At 57.7% G+C, this 15,918-nt stretch overlaps 3 protein-coding genes across 3 annotated transcripts; all 3 read right to left on the bottom strand.

Moving 5' to 3' along the window:
* Nucleotides 1–2,204: 2,204 nt before the first annotated feature.
* Nucleotides 2,205–8,869, bottom strand: LOC142034828 (uncharacterized). The gene is made up of 6 exons (XM_075036637.1): nucleotides 8,608–8,869; nucleotides 8,190–8,369; nucleotides 7,868–7,971; nucleotides 3,992–6,892; nucleotides 3,415–3,623; nucleotides 2,205–2,938 (listed from the first exon to the last, which is right to left on the bottom strand). Exons 1-6 carry the CDS (start codon nucleotides 8,867–8,869, stop codon nucleotides 2,869–2,871), a joined length of 3,726 nt encoding a protein of 1,241 aa, XP_074892738.1. The 3' UTR covers nucleotides 2,205–2,868.
* A 77-nt stretch (nucleotides 8,870–8,946) lies between these two features.
* Nucleotides 8,947–12,281, bottom strand: IFI35 (interferon induced protein 35). Its single transcript, XM_075036638.1, has 9 exons — nucleotides 12,119–12,281; nucleotides 11,934–12,029; nucleotides 11,480–11,638; nucleotides 11,019–11,132; nucleotides 10,557–10,701; nucleotides 10,200–10,333; nucleotides 9,792–9,981; nucleotides 9,429–9,535; nucleotides 8,947–9,186 (listed from the first exon to the last, which is right to left on the bottom strand). The coding sequence occupies exons 1-9, from the start codon at nucleotides 12,131–12,133 to the stop codon at nucleotides 8,995–8,997; spliced, it is 1,152 nt and encodes a 383-aa protein (XP_074892739.1). The 5' UTR covers nucleotides 12,134–12,281; the 3' UTR covers nucleotides 8,947–8,994.
* Nucleotides 12,282–12,985: 704 nt separating this feature from the next.
* Nucleotides 12,986–15,325, bottom strand: RPL27 (ribosomal protein L27). Its single transcript, XM_075036636.1, has 5 exons — nucleotides 15,230–15,325; nucleotides 15,045–15,127; nucleotides 14,714–14,883; nucleotides 13,957–14,067; nucleotides 12,986–13,076 (listed from the first exon to the last, which is right to left on the bottom strand). The coding sequence occupies exons 2-5, from the start codon at nucleotides 15,123–15,125 to the stop codon at nucleotides 13,028–13,030; spliced, it is 411 nt and encodes a 136-aa protein (XP_074892737.1). The 5' UTR covers nucleotides 15,126–15,127; nucleotides 15,230–15,325; the 3' UTR covers nucleotides 12,986–13,027.
* Nucleotides 15,326–15,918: the final 593 nt, after the last annotated feature.

Below are 15,918 nucleotides of genomic sequence, written 5' to 3'. Positions count from 1 at the left end.
GGATCAGGCAGCGTAGCGGGAGTCTCGCAGTCTGTCCCTCCCAATGCAGCGTGAAGGAGGAAAGTGGGAGTCTTGCAGCTTCCCATGGGACACCTCTGACATGCTGCCTTGTCCTATGCCACAGAAAACAGTATCTCAGTGCCTTCTTCTACATGCCTGTAAGGACTAGGAAGTCACTGGAGCCTTTTCTATTCTGGCCTTTCAAAGTGTTGCCAAAAACCTGTCTTGCTAGCTCTGTTTTTGAACACTGGTGATGTAGTCTGACTTACTGTGAATAAGATGCTCCCTTTCCATGTATTACAGCCTTTCCAGGGCTGTCCTGGTGATTCTGTGCTCCCCGGTCCAGAAGAGCTATTGTAAAGCCCTTGTCTCCCCCAGGGCAGCTGTTTGGCTCCAGCCAGACCCTGAGTGAGGCTTTATCTGCTGCCCCAGCCTTGGCTCTCTGGAAACAATCCCAGCTCCCGACTCTCTTTGGGTAGCTGCTCATGTATCTTTTACCTACAAATTCTTGAAGCCCTTATCAGGGCAGGAGTGCTAAGCAGTTACTATCTGTAGAGTTTAGCACTGACTGTTTTATGTCCCTTGGTAGCAACAATGTTTTTTAGAGAAAGACCAAGATTAAATGTAATCTTGCTTTCTACTGCCTCACTGATCAATGCTCTGCTCCACGTGGTTGTGGTTTGTTGTTTTTTGGTTTTGTTTTTATACTCCTTTTTTTTTTTTTTTTTTTTTATGGACAAACATTTTATGGGCCAATAAGTATAGAACCTATGTAAAACAACTTCAAGTGTCTTAACTCAAAGTTAACCAGCAGGTTTGTATACTAAGGACCAAAGCAAAAAAACAAACAAAAACCCTAGGATAAAAATCATTCCACTCAATGTTGCTTAACTGTTTAGGGCGAAGTCATGCTATTGAGGAAATGGGAGATTCCTGTGCTTAAATTGCATGTGCCATTCCAGCTATCAGAAGTGCAATTTAATGTTTATTTTAGTGATTGTCTGACCCAAAGGTTGTGTCGTGAGGAGTCCAAGTGGAAAACGTGAGTAAGGAGTTCATGAGCAGAGGAGAGGCATCCCTGGCCCTGCCTGCTGCTGTGGGGGGGCTGCTCAGCACAGGGAGGCCTGTGCAAGTGCCACTCCTGTGTCATTACTGCAGTCGCCTTCCCAGGCTGGTACTGCTGGTCTTGGACAAAACGCAACTCCTTTGCTATCGCCAGGCAGCTTTTGTCATGTTTTTCTCTTTGGTTTCTCTCAAGCTCACTTGTGTTGCACGCTAACTGCAGAAGGAGGAGGGAGTGGAAGCAGCCTTGGCTTGTGCAGAGGAGTATGGCCCCTGCCAAGTACTTTGAGACAGGGGAAGGAGTTTAGCTGTACATGTCATTTCGGACGCCTGTATTAAACTAGAATCGATTGACCAGGGAGAAGTAAGAAGCATTGGGGGCCTCAGGCTTTAATCAGTGCAGGATCCTGGCCCACTTACAGCTGCTGTCATAGGTGTAAAACCACTCTTGTTGCCTAATGAAGTCTCTAGTGTGCTAAGCCCTGGTGCTGGCAAAGTGTGACTGGCAAGTAGTACATGAGCGTGATGTGAAATGCATTAGACTGAGCCTCTTAGAACATATGGTCTGGTCTGTACTGTCTGAGTTGTTGATTTACAGGTATGTGACATGAGTGATACTCATCCTACAGACACACGGAAAATCTTTGTTTAAAAAATATATTCTGCTTTGTGCATGTAACCAAGCTGGACAGAAAGCAAGTGTGCCAATGCTGTTTACATGACTATGATGTGTAATGCTCCTCTGTCTAATGTTACCATATGCCTTATGTGTTTCAAATGTTAATTAAAAGCATAACAAAACCCTCAGTGGTGTGCTGCTCAATCATCTGTTAGAATGAATGCTCTGCTCCCAGCTCAGCCTCTGGGGCACTTTTATTGCTTCTCCAGGCAGTCAGCAGGTGGATGCAGTCAGTTTATAAATTCTAACTTTCCCAGGGTGAGAAGATGCCTCTGCTCTCAAGGACAACTGTTAATTGTTGCCTCAATTGTTCCTCTGTTCTGCAGGGGAGCTATGGTGATTTTGTTTGCAAAACCCTTAGCTGTCTTCTGCACTTTACTCTCTGTCTGGGTGTCTCTGTAGCCAGTTGGGATTGAAATGGGGGCCTGGGGTGATGGTAAGACAAGGCGTGAACAACCACTACTAAAAATGCAGGATAAATTTTATTTGTGTTTCTCTGCTTAGAGACTGCGTCCATGCCTGTATATTCTCATGGGAGGCAGCTGTCCTGGACGCTGAAAGCTGTTAATGCTCTCCTCAAGAGAGCATCGGGTTGCCTGCTGGCTCCAGAGCAGGTGGTGGGGAGGGGCTGTAGCTCAGGGCTGTCTGCTCAAGGACTGAAATGTGTGACTGAACAGCTGAAATTAGACAGCTCGGCTCTGGCAAAGGCTCTGGTGGTGGCTGAGCTGGAACCTGCCTGTAGCGGCCAGAGGTGCAAGAGGCTTCCAGAAGCTGGGGCTGGACTACATGGAGGCTCCCGCCCAGGTTTGGGTTATGCTGCTGAAAGCCACGCCAGGGCTCAGCCAGGAACTGTTTTTGAAACAAGCTGCGTAACTGGCTGGTGAGGGCACACAGCCAGGAGGAGCTGGAGTTTCAGGGAAGCTCTGCTCCATGCTGAGGCTTGTGGGGGGCAGGGGTGGAGGTGCTGCTGTCACTAATGAGCAGATTTCTGGCTACCTCTAGGGACACAGGAGCTCCTTGGACAAACACCTGCTTTTTCCTGAGCTGGCTGTGTTAAGCTGCAGTTTTGTCAGCTGGAAAGGAAGGGGAAGCGAAGGCATGGGCTGTGGCCGCTCAGGCACGGAGTCTCACGCAATGCCCAGTTTCTTCAGTACTGTGCAAACCTCACGGAGATACTGGGCATCTGGATAGCCATTCCTGTGGGGCAGAGAGGGAACTGGTGTAAATCCTTCTGATGGTACTAAAGCCACTGAGGGGAGCAGCAGTTTATTTTTGCCCCATCCCTTCAACAGGGGCCAAGGGTGGAAGTCCTGCTCCCTGGTTGCTGCTGCTGTCCCCAGGCACAGCTTGCACCCAGCACTGGCTGCAGAATGCTGTCACAGGAAAAGCTAGGAAAGCTGTAAGTGAACAGGGCCCACAATTCTTGTCCATGGGGAACTTATGGGTGTGGGGTGGGCAAGGACTTTATCTCCAGCTGGAGTCTGCCAGGACTGGCCTGCCATTCCACAGCTGCCCTGCAAGCTGAAGCAAAGGGAGGCACCAACTCTGCCATTGTGGGAGCCTGGAAGAGCCACCCATGCCAGGATATGTTGAACTGGACCCCATGGTTCTCCTCCTCTGGTTGCTAAAAAAAACCCCCCACACCTGGGAGCGCGGGATAAGCTGGGCCATACCTGGCTTTGCCTCCATCCCAGGAGGTTTTGTGTGGGATAAGGCCCCATGTCACTCTTTCCTCCCCATTGCAGGACTTGATCTGGAATGTCAGCCCATGCTCAAATGCTTTCCTCAGCAGCATTGCTGTCTTCTGCCCTTCCCTGTTGTCAGGCAGGAAGGCATAGAAATCCCCCCCTTTGTAAGGCTGTCCTGGGCGGGGGTCACCAACCTTAGAACAGGGAGAAAGCATTTTATTTTAAACAATCACCCAAGTCCTGTGCCTCAGAGTTGGCTTCTGAGATTCTGTCCAGCTTGAACATACACAGACAACTGTGGCCCCCATGGGCTGCTAGTCACTTTGAACTAAAACAGGAGGTCACATACTCTTCAAAAGCAGCGAGCTGCTCCCAGACTTGGTGTGGAGCTTTTTGCATTCCACGAGTCGATACCTCTGCTGCTTTGCATGTGGGCCATAGAACTGTAACTGCCCTCTCCCCCCCACCCCAAACACACACTCCCCCCGAACCCCAGCCACACTGACAGAACCCATTGCATGTCCTGCAGTGGGATGGGGAAGCCCCCGTGGTGGGTACCTACCCCTTGCAAGCCATCAGGGATGTTGTAGGCAATCTGGAGCGTTAGGTCTCGATAGTAGCCAGGCAGACTCTGAGACAGGGAGGAGATCTTGAATGTCCCTGAGATCTTGCGGCTCGGGGAAACCAAGGAGGAGCTGCAGCAAGCTGGCTGCGTACTGTCCGCTGCAAAACATGTCCTGCACAAGGCATGACCGCAGGGAGCCTGGCAGGTCACACCTGAGCCCTGGCAAGCATCACACTGGCCCAGAGGGGTCTTGCCACTTTCCTGTCCAAGGCTGGGGCCTCTTGTCTGCTGTGACGAGAGGTCAGGCTCCTCCTGCACATTGCTCCTGCCGGTTGAGAGCAGGGCCCTTTCCTGGCCCCTGGGCTCTGCTGCAGGCAACTGTTTCGCTGCAGCCTCAGGTGGGTCGGCAGCCGTAGCCCTGTACAGCCAGGTGGGCAGGGAACGAGGAGCACCGTCTGCTGCAGGAGCTGCTGAGCGCAGCTGTCCCATCGCTTCATTGTGGCCTCCTTTGTTCTTGTCTCTTGCAAACTGGAATCTGTCTGGCAAAACCTGCTTTAGCCGTGCAACGTCAGGCTCCCCCCCAGACAGTTTTGTCTTCAGCTGCTCCTGGGACTCCCTCAGACCGGCAGGACTTGGCTTATCTGCTACACTAGGGCTCAGAAGGCAGCTTCCTCCTTGCACAGCCCCAGAATCAACATGGTCATTGGCCTCCTCCTGCCCCAGTGCCTGCTGGAACCTCCAAGGACTGGGGGACCTCTTTTCCTCAGCCTCTGGCAGCCGGAAAGCCCTGAGCACATCTGTGTGGTCTGCTTTATCGCTTACGTTCAGGTGCTGCAGGGAAGCCAGGCTGCCAGGAAGGGCTGCACCCAGCACTGTGTCCTGGCTTCTGCTTGGCTGGATGACACTTGAGGGCGCTGTACTCTCTGGTCCTGGAGACAAGGATGAAGACTTCAGGGCATGGAGCCTCCTGGAAGAAAACACGTGGAAGGCCTCAGTCACTCCTGGAAGCATCTCCTTGGGGCAGGCAAGATAGAGCTTGTACTTGTCTGTGCTGAGTCCAACCTGAGGGGAGTTTCCTCGCAAGAGGCTGCACAGTTCACTCAGGGCACTGTCATCTGGACCATCTACAGCGAGCTCCGAGTAGCTCATACTCTGACACACCAGGTCAGGACACTTCTGCACAAGAGCTTCCACCTTCGATTTAGCCTGGAAAAGCTTGCTCCTCTCTGCTGCCTGTAGCGTCAGCACAGTGCAGTCCCCAGTACAATGCTCTGAGATCTGCACACCTCCATGCCTGCACAGTTCATCAATAGCAGCACGGCAAACGTCTTTCAGGTAAGACCACTGCAGAGAGTCCAGGCTCATTTCTTCAATCACCCTACTGCCTCCACTGTCTGCCCTGCCAGTGTCTTGGGCCTTGTCGCTTTCCTTTGACCTTGGCAAGGAGAAGCTGTTGGAACGTCGCAGCAGAGGCCTAGATTCAGAGGGTTTAGGGTCTAAAGCAGAAGAGGTCCTTGTCGTGTCAAAGGTACTAGACGTGCTAGCAAGGGTGTGGTGCTTGATGGGACCTGAGCCTTTAGAGTCCCCAGGATGCTGCAAAGTGCTGTTTTCTTTGTCCCCAAAGGGAGACAGAGTCTTGTGTCTTGTAAGCCTGACACCTCCTTTCACATGGTCCCATTCTTTGGGATCCTTCTGCCTAGACTCTGCTGCTGACCCCAGAACCACATCTGTTGTAGACACATAAGGCTGGTACTGCTGGGTCAGTGCTGTTGGGTCACTTGGACCTAGAGCATCTGTCTCTGATAAGTGTTTTCCAGAAAGCTGCGCCTGTCCCACAGGTGGAGAGTCCTGATTCAGCAAGAGGCCCCAGCTGGCCTGAGACCTGTCAGCTTTCAGAGGGCTGAAGTTGGCAGCTAGCTTGAGCTCACCCTTCAGCTCTGGCCTGCCTGGGCTGAGCCTTGAGGTTGAGGTGTCTACAGGCGCTTTGGGCTTGTGCGGTGCAGCCTCAGTGGTGCAGGAGGTTGCTGGGTGTGAGGGCAGGGACCTGCTGAGCATGTCAACAGTGTGTGTGGCACCTCTTCTGGTGCTGAAATCCTGAAGGTACTGCTTGGCCTGGGACACATCAACGAGGTTTCCAATAAGATAAAGCTGCTTCTCATCCTCATGGCAGAGCAACTGGGGATACAGTTTCTGCAGCTCACGTGTCAGAGCCCTGAGTGTCTGGCTGTCCATATCCAGTCCTCCCTTGGTGATCTTTTCCTTGCGCAAGCTCACCTCCAGCTGCTGGTAAAGCTGCTGCAGGGCCAGGCGGGCCTGTTGCAAGGCATCCGTGTCCCCAGACATACCTGCAGATGGTTGGAGGTACAGTATGACAATGCCATCGCTGCTAACATCTACCACATCCACACAATGCTGGCGTAGCACACCTTGGTACTCGGCAGCACAGAACCGCTGCAAGTACAAGTAAATGTCTGAGTCCATCACTAGGGAAAAGTCCTCCAGCTGTTCCACAGCTTCCCCATCCACTGGGTCCCGAGGTGATGGGAATTTAACTGCCTTTTCACACACCTGGTCCCAATTGGGCAGCTTTGCTGTCTCTCGTACTGACTTAGTGGAGTCAGGCACTTGCTGATGATCGTGCCTTCTGGTCTCTTCGGCCACATGGCTGGAATCTGGAAGGAGGATCTCTCCAATGGCTTGGCTCTTGAGGTTCAGGCTGCCCAGTAGGTCTCTGCTGAAGGCCTGCAGCTCAGTGAATTGTCCCTTGACTATGCAGTGTGTGTTCTTGGAGTCAAAGTCGAACTGCACATTACTGTAGCTTTTATGCAAGTTCCTCAGGAGGGTTTTGCCAGCAGGAAGCTTGCCATAGTCAACTATCATGCAAGCACGTATGAAGATCTGCAAGTAGACAGCAAGGGAGTGAGAGAGCAAGGACCAAAAATAACCCCCCTTCCAAGGCACAGGGGCAGCAAATGCACCTGATGCCACAGGCCCTGCATTATTATGACAGAAGAGACAACATGACCTGCCACCTCTCTCTCTCAGCATCCTGCTTTCAAATGAAATGGGAGCATAACACAGGCAGGACTGAAAGACCCAGCCAGCCCAAGCAACTCTTGGACCTTGTACACATAAGTCAAAAGCTTTCTGCAAACAAGGAACACAAGGGGCAAATTGCACAGAAATGCAGGCCCACTGCTACACCCTGGGAGCTCTGCAAACAACCCAAACCCAAAAAATCCACGCTAGCCCTTCTGCACCTGAAATGCAGTTGCCCTCTTCCTCTCCCAGAGCTTCAGCTGCAGACCTTCAAGCAGTCTGGCACTGCAGGCTTGCAGAAAGGTCTGCAATGCCAGGCTAACTCCCATGCCCTTGTTTTCAGTGCTCAGACAGGAAAAAGTGAGACATGGCTACCTCAAACTGGAGGAAGAGGCAAGAACTCTCCAGTGCCTCCTAGACACCAGCATGTCAGTCTCCTAAGCTCTCCTGAGAAGGAGCGTGTCCAGCTAATGACACGGTGTCCAGCTAATGACACGGCAGAGGCATTAACAGGATCCCCTGTGTGTCACCAGATGGGCTGGGGAAAAGTGCCCCTTCCCTCCAGTCTGACTACTCTTCCTTGCTTTGACAGGCACAAACACCAAACAACCAAGTGCACAGCCTGCCTGGCGGTCCCTGTGCTATTAGCACATAAAAAAAAAAAAAATTCCTCATTTGAATATGAATAAAAGTGGATTTGCTTTAAGTCTAATTAAGATTAAAGGAGAGAGTGAAGTCTCCCTTCCCGAGCGTGTCTGCCAGGCACAGAGCCGGCCTGGGAGCCAGCTGGGGCTGTCACGGCCACATGGGCAGGAGCCGTCTGCTCCTTGCTACCTCGTCGGGGCTCAGCTCCGCAACATGCGCCGTCACTTCCAGCGGGTACTTCTTCCCTCCGATCGACAAGACGTGATTCTTCGCCTTCAGGATCCTCTGGGCCACTGGGTGGGAAAAGCCATCAGGCACCTGCGCCAGCCCGGCCCCGTGCCGGGGAGCAGCAGCTCCGACCCTGCCCTGAGCATGCGGGGACACGGGGCAGGAGGGCAGGGGAGGCCGGGGCAGGAGGGCAGGGGAGGCTGGGGCAGGGTGCTCGGGAGCGGGCAGAGCCCACGGGCCGTGCCCAGCCGCGGCGGCAGGCGCAGCCCTTCGCGGCCGTTACCTTCCAGCGCCTCGAAGGTGATGAGGGCGCAGGCCTGGGAGCCGGCCAGCACCCGGACGTCGGCGATCTCGCCGCCGCCGTTGCGGGAGCGCAGGAAGTGGATGGTCAGCTTGTCGGCCACCCTGTCGGGAGGCAGGTCGGCGGGGAGGCCCCCCACCCGCACCGTGCGGCCCGCCATGCCTGCGCAGAGAGGCCGCGGGCAGCCGGGCCCCACGCCGCCGCGACGGGGTGCGCCGGAGCCCCGGCAGCAGCTTCCGCCGCCCCGCGGGGCTGGGCCGCGGCCCCGGTCCCCCCCTCGCCGCGCCGGACCCTCACCCGCCCCGGCCGAGGCCCCGGCGCAGCCCCTGCCCCCGCCCGCCGAGCCCCGGCCCCAGCGTCGGGCAGCCCCCGGCACCGCGGCCCGGCCCGGCCTCGCTACCTGCGCCCCGCTCCGGCCCCACCCGCCGCCGCCGCCGCCGCCGCCGCCGCCGGGAAACGAAAGCGAAACCGGGGCCGCCCCGCCTCGGCCGGCACCGCCCCCGCCGAGCGCCGGGCCCTGCCCGCCCCGGGCCCCCGCTCAGCGCCGCGGGACGGCCCGGCCCGGTGCCCACAGAGCCCGGCTGGGGGCCCGGCGCCCCGCCGCCCCCGTGCCCGCGGAGGGCCCAGCCTCGCCCACCGCCCTTGCACGCCGGACCCATCATCCTCCCCGTCCCATCCCCGGCACGACAGACGCGGCGCTCCTGGCAGATGCTTTAATTCCCGCTGTGCCCAGGGGCCAGCGACCACGCAGAGCTCTGCTGCATCAGGCTGGCGGCGCTGGCCAGCGCTAGCCCGCGTCCTCCGTGAAAACGGCCACGCCGTGTTGTCCCACCGGGACGTAGGCGAGGGCGTCCACCTCTCCCCCGCCGCGGCTGGCCTTCTGGAAGTGGATCTCCAAGGCGTCCCTCATGGGCTCCTCACCCAGCACGTCCGGGATCCCCGAGAGCAGGACGGTCCTGGGGCAGCGGGAGGGCTGGAACTGGGCAGAGCCGGCGGTGAGCTGCAGCAGGCCCCGTGGGAGGGCACGCAGGGAAGGGGTCCCCTCGGGGCACTTGCTGAGCAGGGTGGACTGCCGCTCTGCTCAGGGCCATTCAGGCCGCTTGCAGGAACCGCACCTCGGGCCGCACAGCGGTGCGGGGAGCGGCTCTTCAGGAACCCCCACCCGTGCTGCGTCACCCTGCGCTGGCAGGTGCTGCTTGGCACCAGGGTTCCTGCCCTTACCTGCAGGTTAGTGATGTCTCCACTCACACATGGTGATATTTTGAGCTCGTATCTTCCTTTCCCAATAAGCACCTGGATGTGTCCTCTTGCAATTAGCGGCTCTGCCACTGCAGATGAAGGGGAAAGCCCTGAGCCACCCAGGCCCCTGCTGAGCTCCAGGGGAGGTTACACCCCTGGCACAGACACCAAGGCTGGCACTGCCCAGCTCCAGCTCACCTGCACCCACACAGTCTCAGGGGAGACAAGACAGTCTGGGCTCACTCCGCCTTCCCCGCTCCCCACAGACATGGCTCCATCTGCTCTTGGGAGACAACCTGTGTCTCCCCCGGAGCCAGCAGCCCGACCTCAGTACACCCCACGCACCTCCGTCCTCCACGAAGGTCAGCACCACCTGGCCAGAGTCGTCTAGGAACTCCCTGCTCTCCACCTCGCCGCCCCCATTCTTCGTCTTGCTGAAGAAGAGCTCCAGTTTGTCTAGCAGTGCTTCCTCGGGGATGGCCAGGCTGGGCAGGTCAGACACAAGGATACTCCTGCTACTCCGAGTCAGCCCGATCTGCGGGTGGCACAGGCTGGTCAGTGCCAGGACAGGGCAGGGCCGGGCCCACAGTTCGGCAGAGCTGCGGCACTAATGCGCTGAGCTGGGCTGCTACCAGTCACCTGGCAGAGGCAAGCTTGGGTAGTGGCGGAGCAGGGCACAGCAGAGCTGGTGCGTGCCCAGGGCAGCTCTATGGTTCTCTGCAGTGCGGGGAGCAGTGGGCCCTCGGGACCTACCTCCAGGGCAGACGGCAGCAGTATATCCACTGGTGCTGCCTGCACTCGCACTCTGCACCGATCGAGCTCCTCCAGGTCCTCCCCGTAGCTCAGCTCAACCACGTGCTCCTTCGCCTCTATGATCCTCTGGGCCACTGCAAGCAGGGAGAGCCCCCAGTACAGGGGATTGATCGCCTGCTCCATACGCACCGCGGGACAGGACACGGGGCAGCTAATGCCCAGGGGACAGGGGCATAAGCCCCGTGCAATGCCAGCAGAGGGGGCAGAGCTCCGAGCCCTGGCCCAGGGAGGGGATACAGGGCAGGCCCCAAAGCCGATCGAACAGGACACCTGGCTGTGGCAGTACTCTTCTCTTACCTTCTGCCTTCTCAAAGGTGATGAGAGCTGAGCCCCCCAGCAGAGGGTAGCGGATCAGTGGGGTGAGCATCAGCTTGTTCATGTTGTCCTTGTTTGTCACAAGTCCCTTAAACACCATTTTCTTCTCTGGCAAGGCAGGCAGCATCTAGGTTTGAGTACACAGACAACACCTGGAGGAGACTGGACCCCGCACAGGGCCTGTCCCTGCCAATCCACAGACTAGAAACAAGCTCATGACTCAAAATAAACAGCTGGAGAGCCTCAGCAGAGTCTCTCCTAGGAGCTGGCTGTGCCTGGAGTCCCAAAGCCATGACTGGAGCTTCTGGCCCTGACAGAGGAGACACCCACTAGCAGGAGATGTGTCAGTTGTCACACAGTGCCCAGCTGCATTCACCTGCAGCCTCTCCAGCGAGGCTCGCACCCCTTGCCAGTGGACCCAAGCTCCCACACACACTCTGTTACCATCACTGGATCCTCCCAGAGGACCCTCTTCTTCACTTCTTCCAGTTCCTTTTTCAGCACCTGCTTCTCCTGCCTCAGTCTGTTCATCTCGTCCTTTGCTAAAACAATGCCCATCTGGAAGGAAAGAAGGAGGGGGCAGTAAGGGAACCACCAGGCTGTGAGGGGCTGCAGCATGCTCTCTGTTTTAAACACAGCAACGCTCTGGGACACGGCTCCATCCACACTGTTTTTCTGCTCTTGACTGCCTGCAGCCCTGCCCTGGCTCCTCGTGTTCGATTACAGCCCTTCCTCCTCCACTGCGGCACTAGCTTACTCCTCGGCACAGGCCTGATGTACATGACATCCTGTGAAACCTCCACCAGGTCCAGAGCAAAGTGATCTCAGGGCAGGGAGCAGAGTGATGCAGCCCCACCACCCACCGCCACCTTTCCAAGCCCAAGACGAGTCCTCTGACCACCAACCTGGCAGGATCTGTCTTCATCTCTGTTTAAAGACATTTGTTGCTTAATATTTTTATGAAGAAGTTCTTCCTCTTTCCTCAGATCTTGTGTCCTTTGCTCTACAGCTTCCTTGGCCATTTGTAGCTTTGCATGCTCTTTCTCCAGAGCACTACAAAGTTCCTGTGAGAGGTGCCATCAGACGGTGAGACCCTGCAGACTTTGCGCCCCCCCCCCCCCCCCCTTGGCTCTCCAGCCCCAGCACACGCAGCTCCTTTGGGAAGGAGGGCGGCTGCTCCCCATGCAGAGCCCCGGACCCCGGTACAGGGTCTCTTAACCACAGCATACCCCCTTCGCCGCCGCTCCTGGTCCAAGAAAAACCAAGGCACTCAAGCTCACAGCCTGGCCCGGCCAGGCCGGGTCCCGGGGCGGTTCGGACCCGACCCCATCCGCCTCGCACGGATGCAGCAGGACCCACCTTGCAACACTCGATCTGCTGCTGGACTTGCTCGGGCGTCACCTCCGGGAAGCGGTCCTCCAGGCTGCCGGGGCTGGGCAGCCGGATGAAGGAGTCCTAAAGGCAGGAGAGGTCCTCAGCCACGCTGCCCTGAGCCCCGCCCCCCCCCCTCCCGCCCCCCAGGTCCCGGGGGCTCGGCCCCTCACCTCCTCCGCATCCATCCCCGCGGCGCTGGCGGCAGAACGGCGGCGGCGTCGGGCGGTGGCAGCGGGCGAAGCCCTGTCCGTGGGGAGGGCCGAGCACCGGGGCTGCCCTGCCTGCCTGCGGCTCCGCGCCCCCTCCCGCCCTTCGCTTCGCCTTTCCCTTTCGCTTTCGCGGCCCCGCCCCGGCCCGCCCCGGCCCCGCGGGGAGGGCAGCAGCCCCAACCGAGACAGCCCGCGGGCGGGGCTGACCCGAGCGCCCCGTCTTCCCACCCGTTCCCCGCGGGGCCGTCGCCGGCCCAGCCACCCCGCGCTCGCCCGCACCCTCTTCCCGGTGGAACTCGCTTCCCCGGAGCGGCCCAGTCCTCCCCAGCCCCAGCGACTCAGCCGCTTTTCCCCACATCCCCCGGGATGTGACAGCCCGAGCTGTCCTCGACCCCCGCCCCGTCCCTGCCGCAGCAGAGAAGGCTGGCGAGGGTGACCAGACATTGAACGGCCACTGCCAAGTCACCACACAAGTCACCCTCTGCCTGGCTGTATGTCTCAGCTGGAGAGGAGAGCAGGAGGCACCTGGGACAAACCATTCACCTTCCCTCTCCCAGGGACCATGGGGGTTTTGGGAATGAGCAGTTTCCAGCAGGGGCTGGAATGATGGAGATCACCTTGGGCAGCAGGGAGGGGAAAGAACGGGGGTGCCTAAGGACAGTCCCACAGAGGCAGCAGGCTCACCCACGGCTTGGGCCCTACAATGCTCCACTGACGCTCTGAAGGCTGCAACTGCTTTCCCAGCTCTTATGGACACGCAGAGCAAAAGCATCCACACCAAAGAGAAAAAGGCCTAGCAACGCTTTTTTTTTATGCAACAAAACAAAATGGTTTTTGATAAACATTTATTGATGCAACCTTGTTACACCTTTAGAACCGCAGCTTCTGGAAGAACCACTTATTCTTGCCCGTCTTGTATCTGAAAGAAGGGGAACACAACAGTTAACACTCCATACCAGCGGGCAGCAGCACAAGACCTGCACCTGAGCTGTCCGTATCCTCCCACACAGGCAGGATGCAGCACCCGGCTCACCCGGAGTAATCTGCCTGGTCTCTTCAGCCTGGGCTGCAGCTAGACCTGCTCTAAACCTTTACACTGCCAAGGGAAGGAAACGCCAGCTTCCAGATTTTCTCATGAATCCACCTCGTGAAGGACATCCACGCTACGGCGGCTTTCACCCCAAGAGATGAGGGCAGCACACGGCAGTCCCGCTAGACATCTTGCATGGGGGGCAGCCATCAGGAGATGCCCTTGGAGAACAGCCTATGACCGTGGGCAGAGCGCTTTCTAACAGCCAACACCTTGGACTGCCTGCGAGATACCCTGCGTCCCGCTGAGGCCGCGCAGCTCCTTCCACTAAAGGAGTTTCTGAACAGAAAACTGAAAAGGAGTCTTAACCTGGAACACTCCCAGGCAAAGCCTCAGTGCTGCCCTGTCCCACTATGTCCAGCGATGGACAGTCGATGAACTGGTAGCGAGATGCCAAGTGATCTGTCACCTGGCACCCGAAAGGCCCCACTCATGCTGGCATGAGGCTGCAGCATCATCATAAATGTCAGCCTGGGTCTATGGCTGTGGGTAAACTGTTCCCCATCTCAACCCACCAGCTCCCTGAAGAGACAGTTGTGTCAAGACACACACAGAATGTGAGGAGGAATGTACTCAACCAAAAATGTATTCAAGGAGGTTGGGGCAGAAGGGTCCAACCTGGGACTCACCCAGGCTGTGGCACAACCACACCAAGTCCTCGCCCAGGGACGGGTGCTCACACCACTGAACAGATGAGCTTCCAACTCACCTCTCCTCAAATTTCACCTTGGCTTCACGTCTCGCTTTGCGTTTTAGAGCAGGGTCTCTGAACACGTCCTTATTGACCACTGTTTTGTCCAGAGGAATATCAACGGAATACCTGGGTGAGAGAGTGGCAAGGTTCAAAAGAGTCACGGTACCTAGCACAGGGATGAAAGCACAGCAGGCAGCCCGAACTGGTCAAATGCATGTACTAGTGCCAGGTTAAGGGACTACAGCTCTTAAAGTCTTCTCATTTCAGGAAATCACCAAACCACCACAGCATCCAATGACATTTAATTCAGCCTACACAGGAAACAGCTACACACTTCCCAAGAGATGAGCAGCTATATTCAGCATGTTGTATTTGGCAGCCTGCACCAACAGGAGCTCCAAGGGGACAGGAAGAAATGTCACTGGGCCACACCAGCTCTGCCAGCACCCCAGACCCTTATGACTGTCTCAAAGGCTCACCCACTGACACCCTGTCATCAAGAGGAAAGCGAGTGTGGCTGAAATGAGAGCCAGGTGCCTTATTTCAGAAGTTCACTAATATTTCCCCTCAGCTTCACACCCCCCAAGTCCCTGTTTTTGCAGAGCACATGCCCCGCGTTCGTTCAGCCGGCTAATTAAGAATCTCAGTGACTCCCAGCGTTCACCGGGAAGAACACTGCAGAACTATTATCACTGAAAGCAGACGAGACTTCTCTGGCCCTGCCAGCAGCAGGCTGCAGCCCCGCTGGCGGCACTCCTGTGGCCCCACTCACCGGGTGGGCATCAGGTGGTTGTAGTTGTAAACCTTCACGAAGGACTTGATTTTGGACCTCTTTGCGATCTTTTTCTTCCCCATGGCGGCAGTCACCTTCCGCGGGTAGCGGTCGATGCCGGCCACCAAAGCGTGGCTGTACGGCCGGTCGGAAGTGCCATCGTCGATGTTCTGAAACACACCGACCGCAGCCGGCGATGGCACCGCGGAGCGCCAGCCACCGCCGCGAAAGCCCAGCAGGGACCCCCGTTTTGTGCGGACGCCTCCAGAAACGGAGAGCAGCAGCAACGCTCCGGCCTCCTGCCCGCTCTACAGGGCGGTCCCGCGCTCACCTTCACGATGACGGCCTTGCGCCCCGAGTAGCGGCCGGCCAGCACCAGCACCACCTTCCCCGGCTTCATGAACTTCCCCATCTCTGCAGAGACAGCGCGCAGCAGTCACAGCCGGGCCCCCGACACTCCCCCTGCCCGCCGCCCCCGCGGATGGCGGCGGATCCCGCGGCCGGCCCCGCACTCACCGAGGCTCCCGCCGCGATGGCTCCCAGACCGGAAAAGAGAGGAGCCGCCGCGCCGTTGACCTCTCACCTCGTGTCACTGCGTCACTTCCGCTGCGCCTTCGAGGAGAATGCCGCGCATGCGCCGGGCGACGCCACCGTTGCGGGGCAACAGGCGGCGGTGCCGGGTGTCCGCCCCCCCTCCCTGCCCCGCCGGTCCCGTCCCCTCCGGTCCCCGCCACCCCCGACCCCCGCGCGGAGACACACCGGCCGCGCGGCCTTCCCTGGTGGCCGCGGCGAGGCGGGCCGGGCCCACTGCTGCAGCCAGCAGAGAGCGAGTCCCCATTCCAGCAGGAACCGCGGATCATTTAAACTCCGATTATAAATATTACAAACCAAGCCAGCTAGCGCAGCCGCAGCACAAAGGCTAGTAGCGAACGCAAATTAAGACACAGTCACTGCAGGTGGGTTCTCCACACACAAACACTTGCTAAAGCCATTTAATGCCTCCCCTATAAAACACCGGGCCACCGGTGCGCTGACCGTTGCACAAAAGCTTCAAAAAAGGAGCTCAGGGACTGCTGGACAACACCGTGGGTGCCAGCCCCTCACCCGGCAGCTTGGAAGAACACGGCCGCTTCTGTGGACTGGGGAGCCACCAGGGGGTTGCAGCCCCCCGCATCCGTGGCCCAGCACATCTGCCCCAGTTTTCT

The sequence above is a fragment of the Buteo buteo genome, chromosome 9, assembly GCF_964188355.1.
Source record: "Buteo buteo chromosome 9, bButBut1.hap1.1, whole genome shotgun sequence".
In the NCBI taxonomy this organism is placed as follows: Eukaryota; Metazoa; Chordata; class Aves; order Accipitriformes; family Accipitridae; genus Buteo; species Buteo buteo.
Note: the sequence above shows the minus strand (reverse complement) of the source record. Positions and strands in the feature narration are given on the sequence as shown.

Bases quoted from the DNA above. Each gene is read 5' to 3' on its own strand.
- LOC142034828 (XM_075036637.1), bottom strand. From the start codon at position 8,869: ATGATGGGTCCGGCGTGCAAGGGCGGTGGGCGAGGCTGGGCCCTCCGC. The intron at 6,893-7,867 runs GTAGCAAGGAGC...GTCTACTTGCAG, and splicing joins CGGAGCTGAGCCCCGACGAG to ATCTTCATACGTGCTTGCAT. The intron at 3,624-3,991 runs GTAGGTACCCAC...CCCTGTTCTAAG, and splicing joins TCCCTGATGGCTTGCAAGGG to GTTGGTGACCCCCGCCCAGG.
- IFI35 (XM_075036638.1), bottom strand. The intron at 11,133-11,479 runs GTTGGTGGTCAG...CTTTCCTTCCAG, and splicing joins ATGAAGACAGATCCTGCCAG to ATGGGCATTGTTTTAGCAAA. The intron at 9,536-9,791 runs GTGCGTGGGGTG...CTTCATCTGCAG, and splicing joins GACCTTCGTGGAGGACGGAG to TGGCAGAGCCGCTAATTGCA.
- RPL27 (XM_075036636.1), bottom strand. From the start codon at position 15,125: ATGGGGAAGTTCATGAAGCCGGGGAAGGTGGTGCTGGTGCTGGCCGGC. The intron at 14,884-15,044 runs GTGAGCGCGGGA...GGTGTGTTTCAG, and splicing joins GCAAGGCCGTCATCGTGAAG to AACATCGACGATGGCACTTC. The intron at 14,068-14,713 runs GTGAGTGGGGCC...TCTCTCACCCAG, and splicing joins AACCACCTGATGCCCACCCG to GTATTCCGTTGATATTCCTC.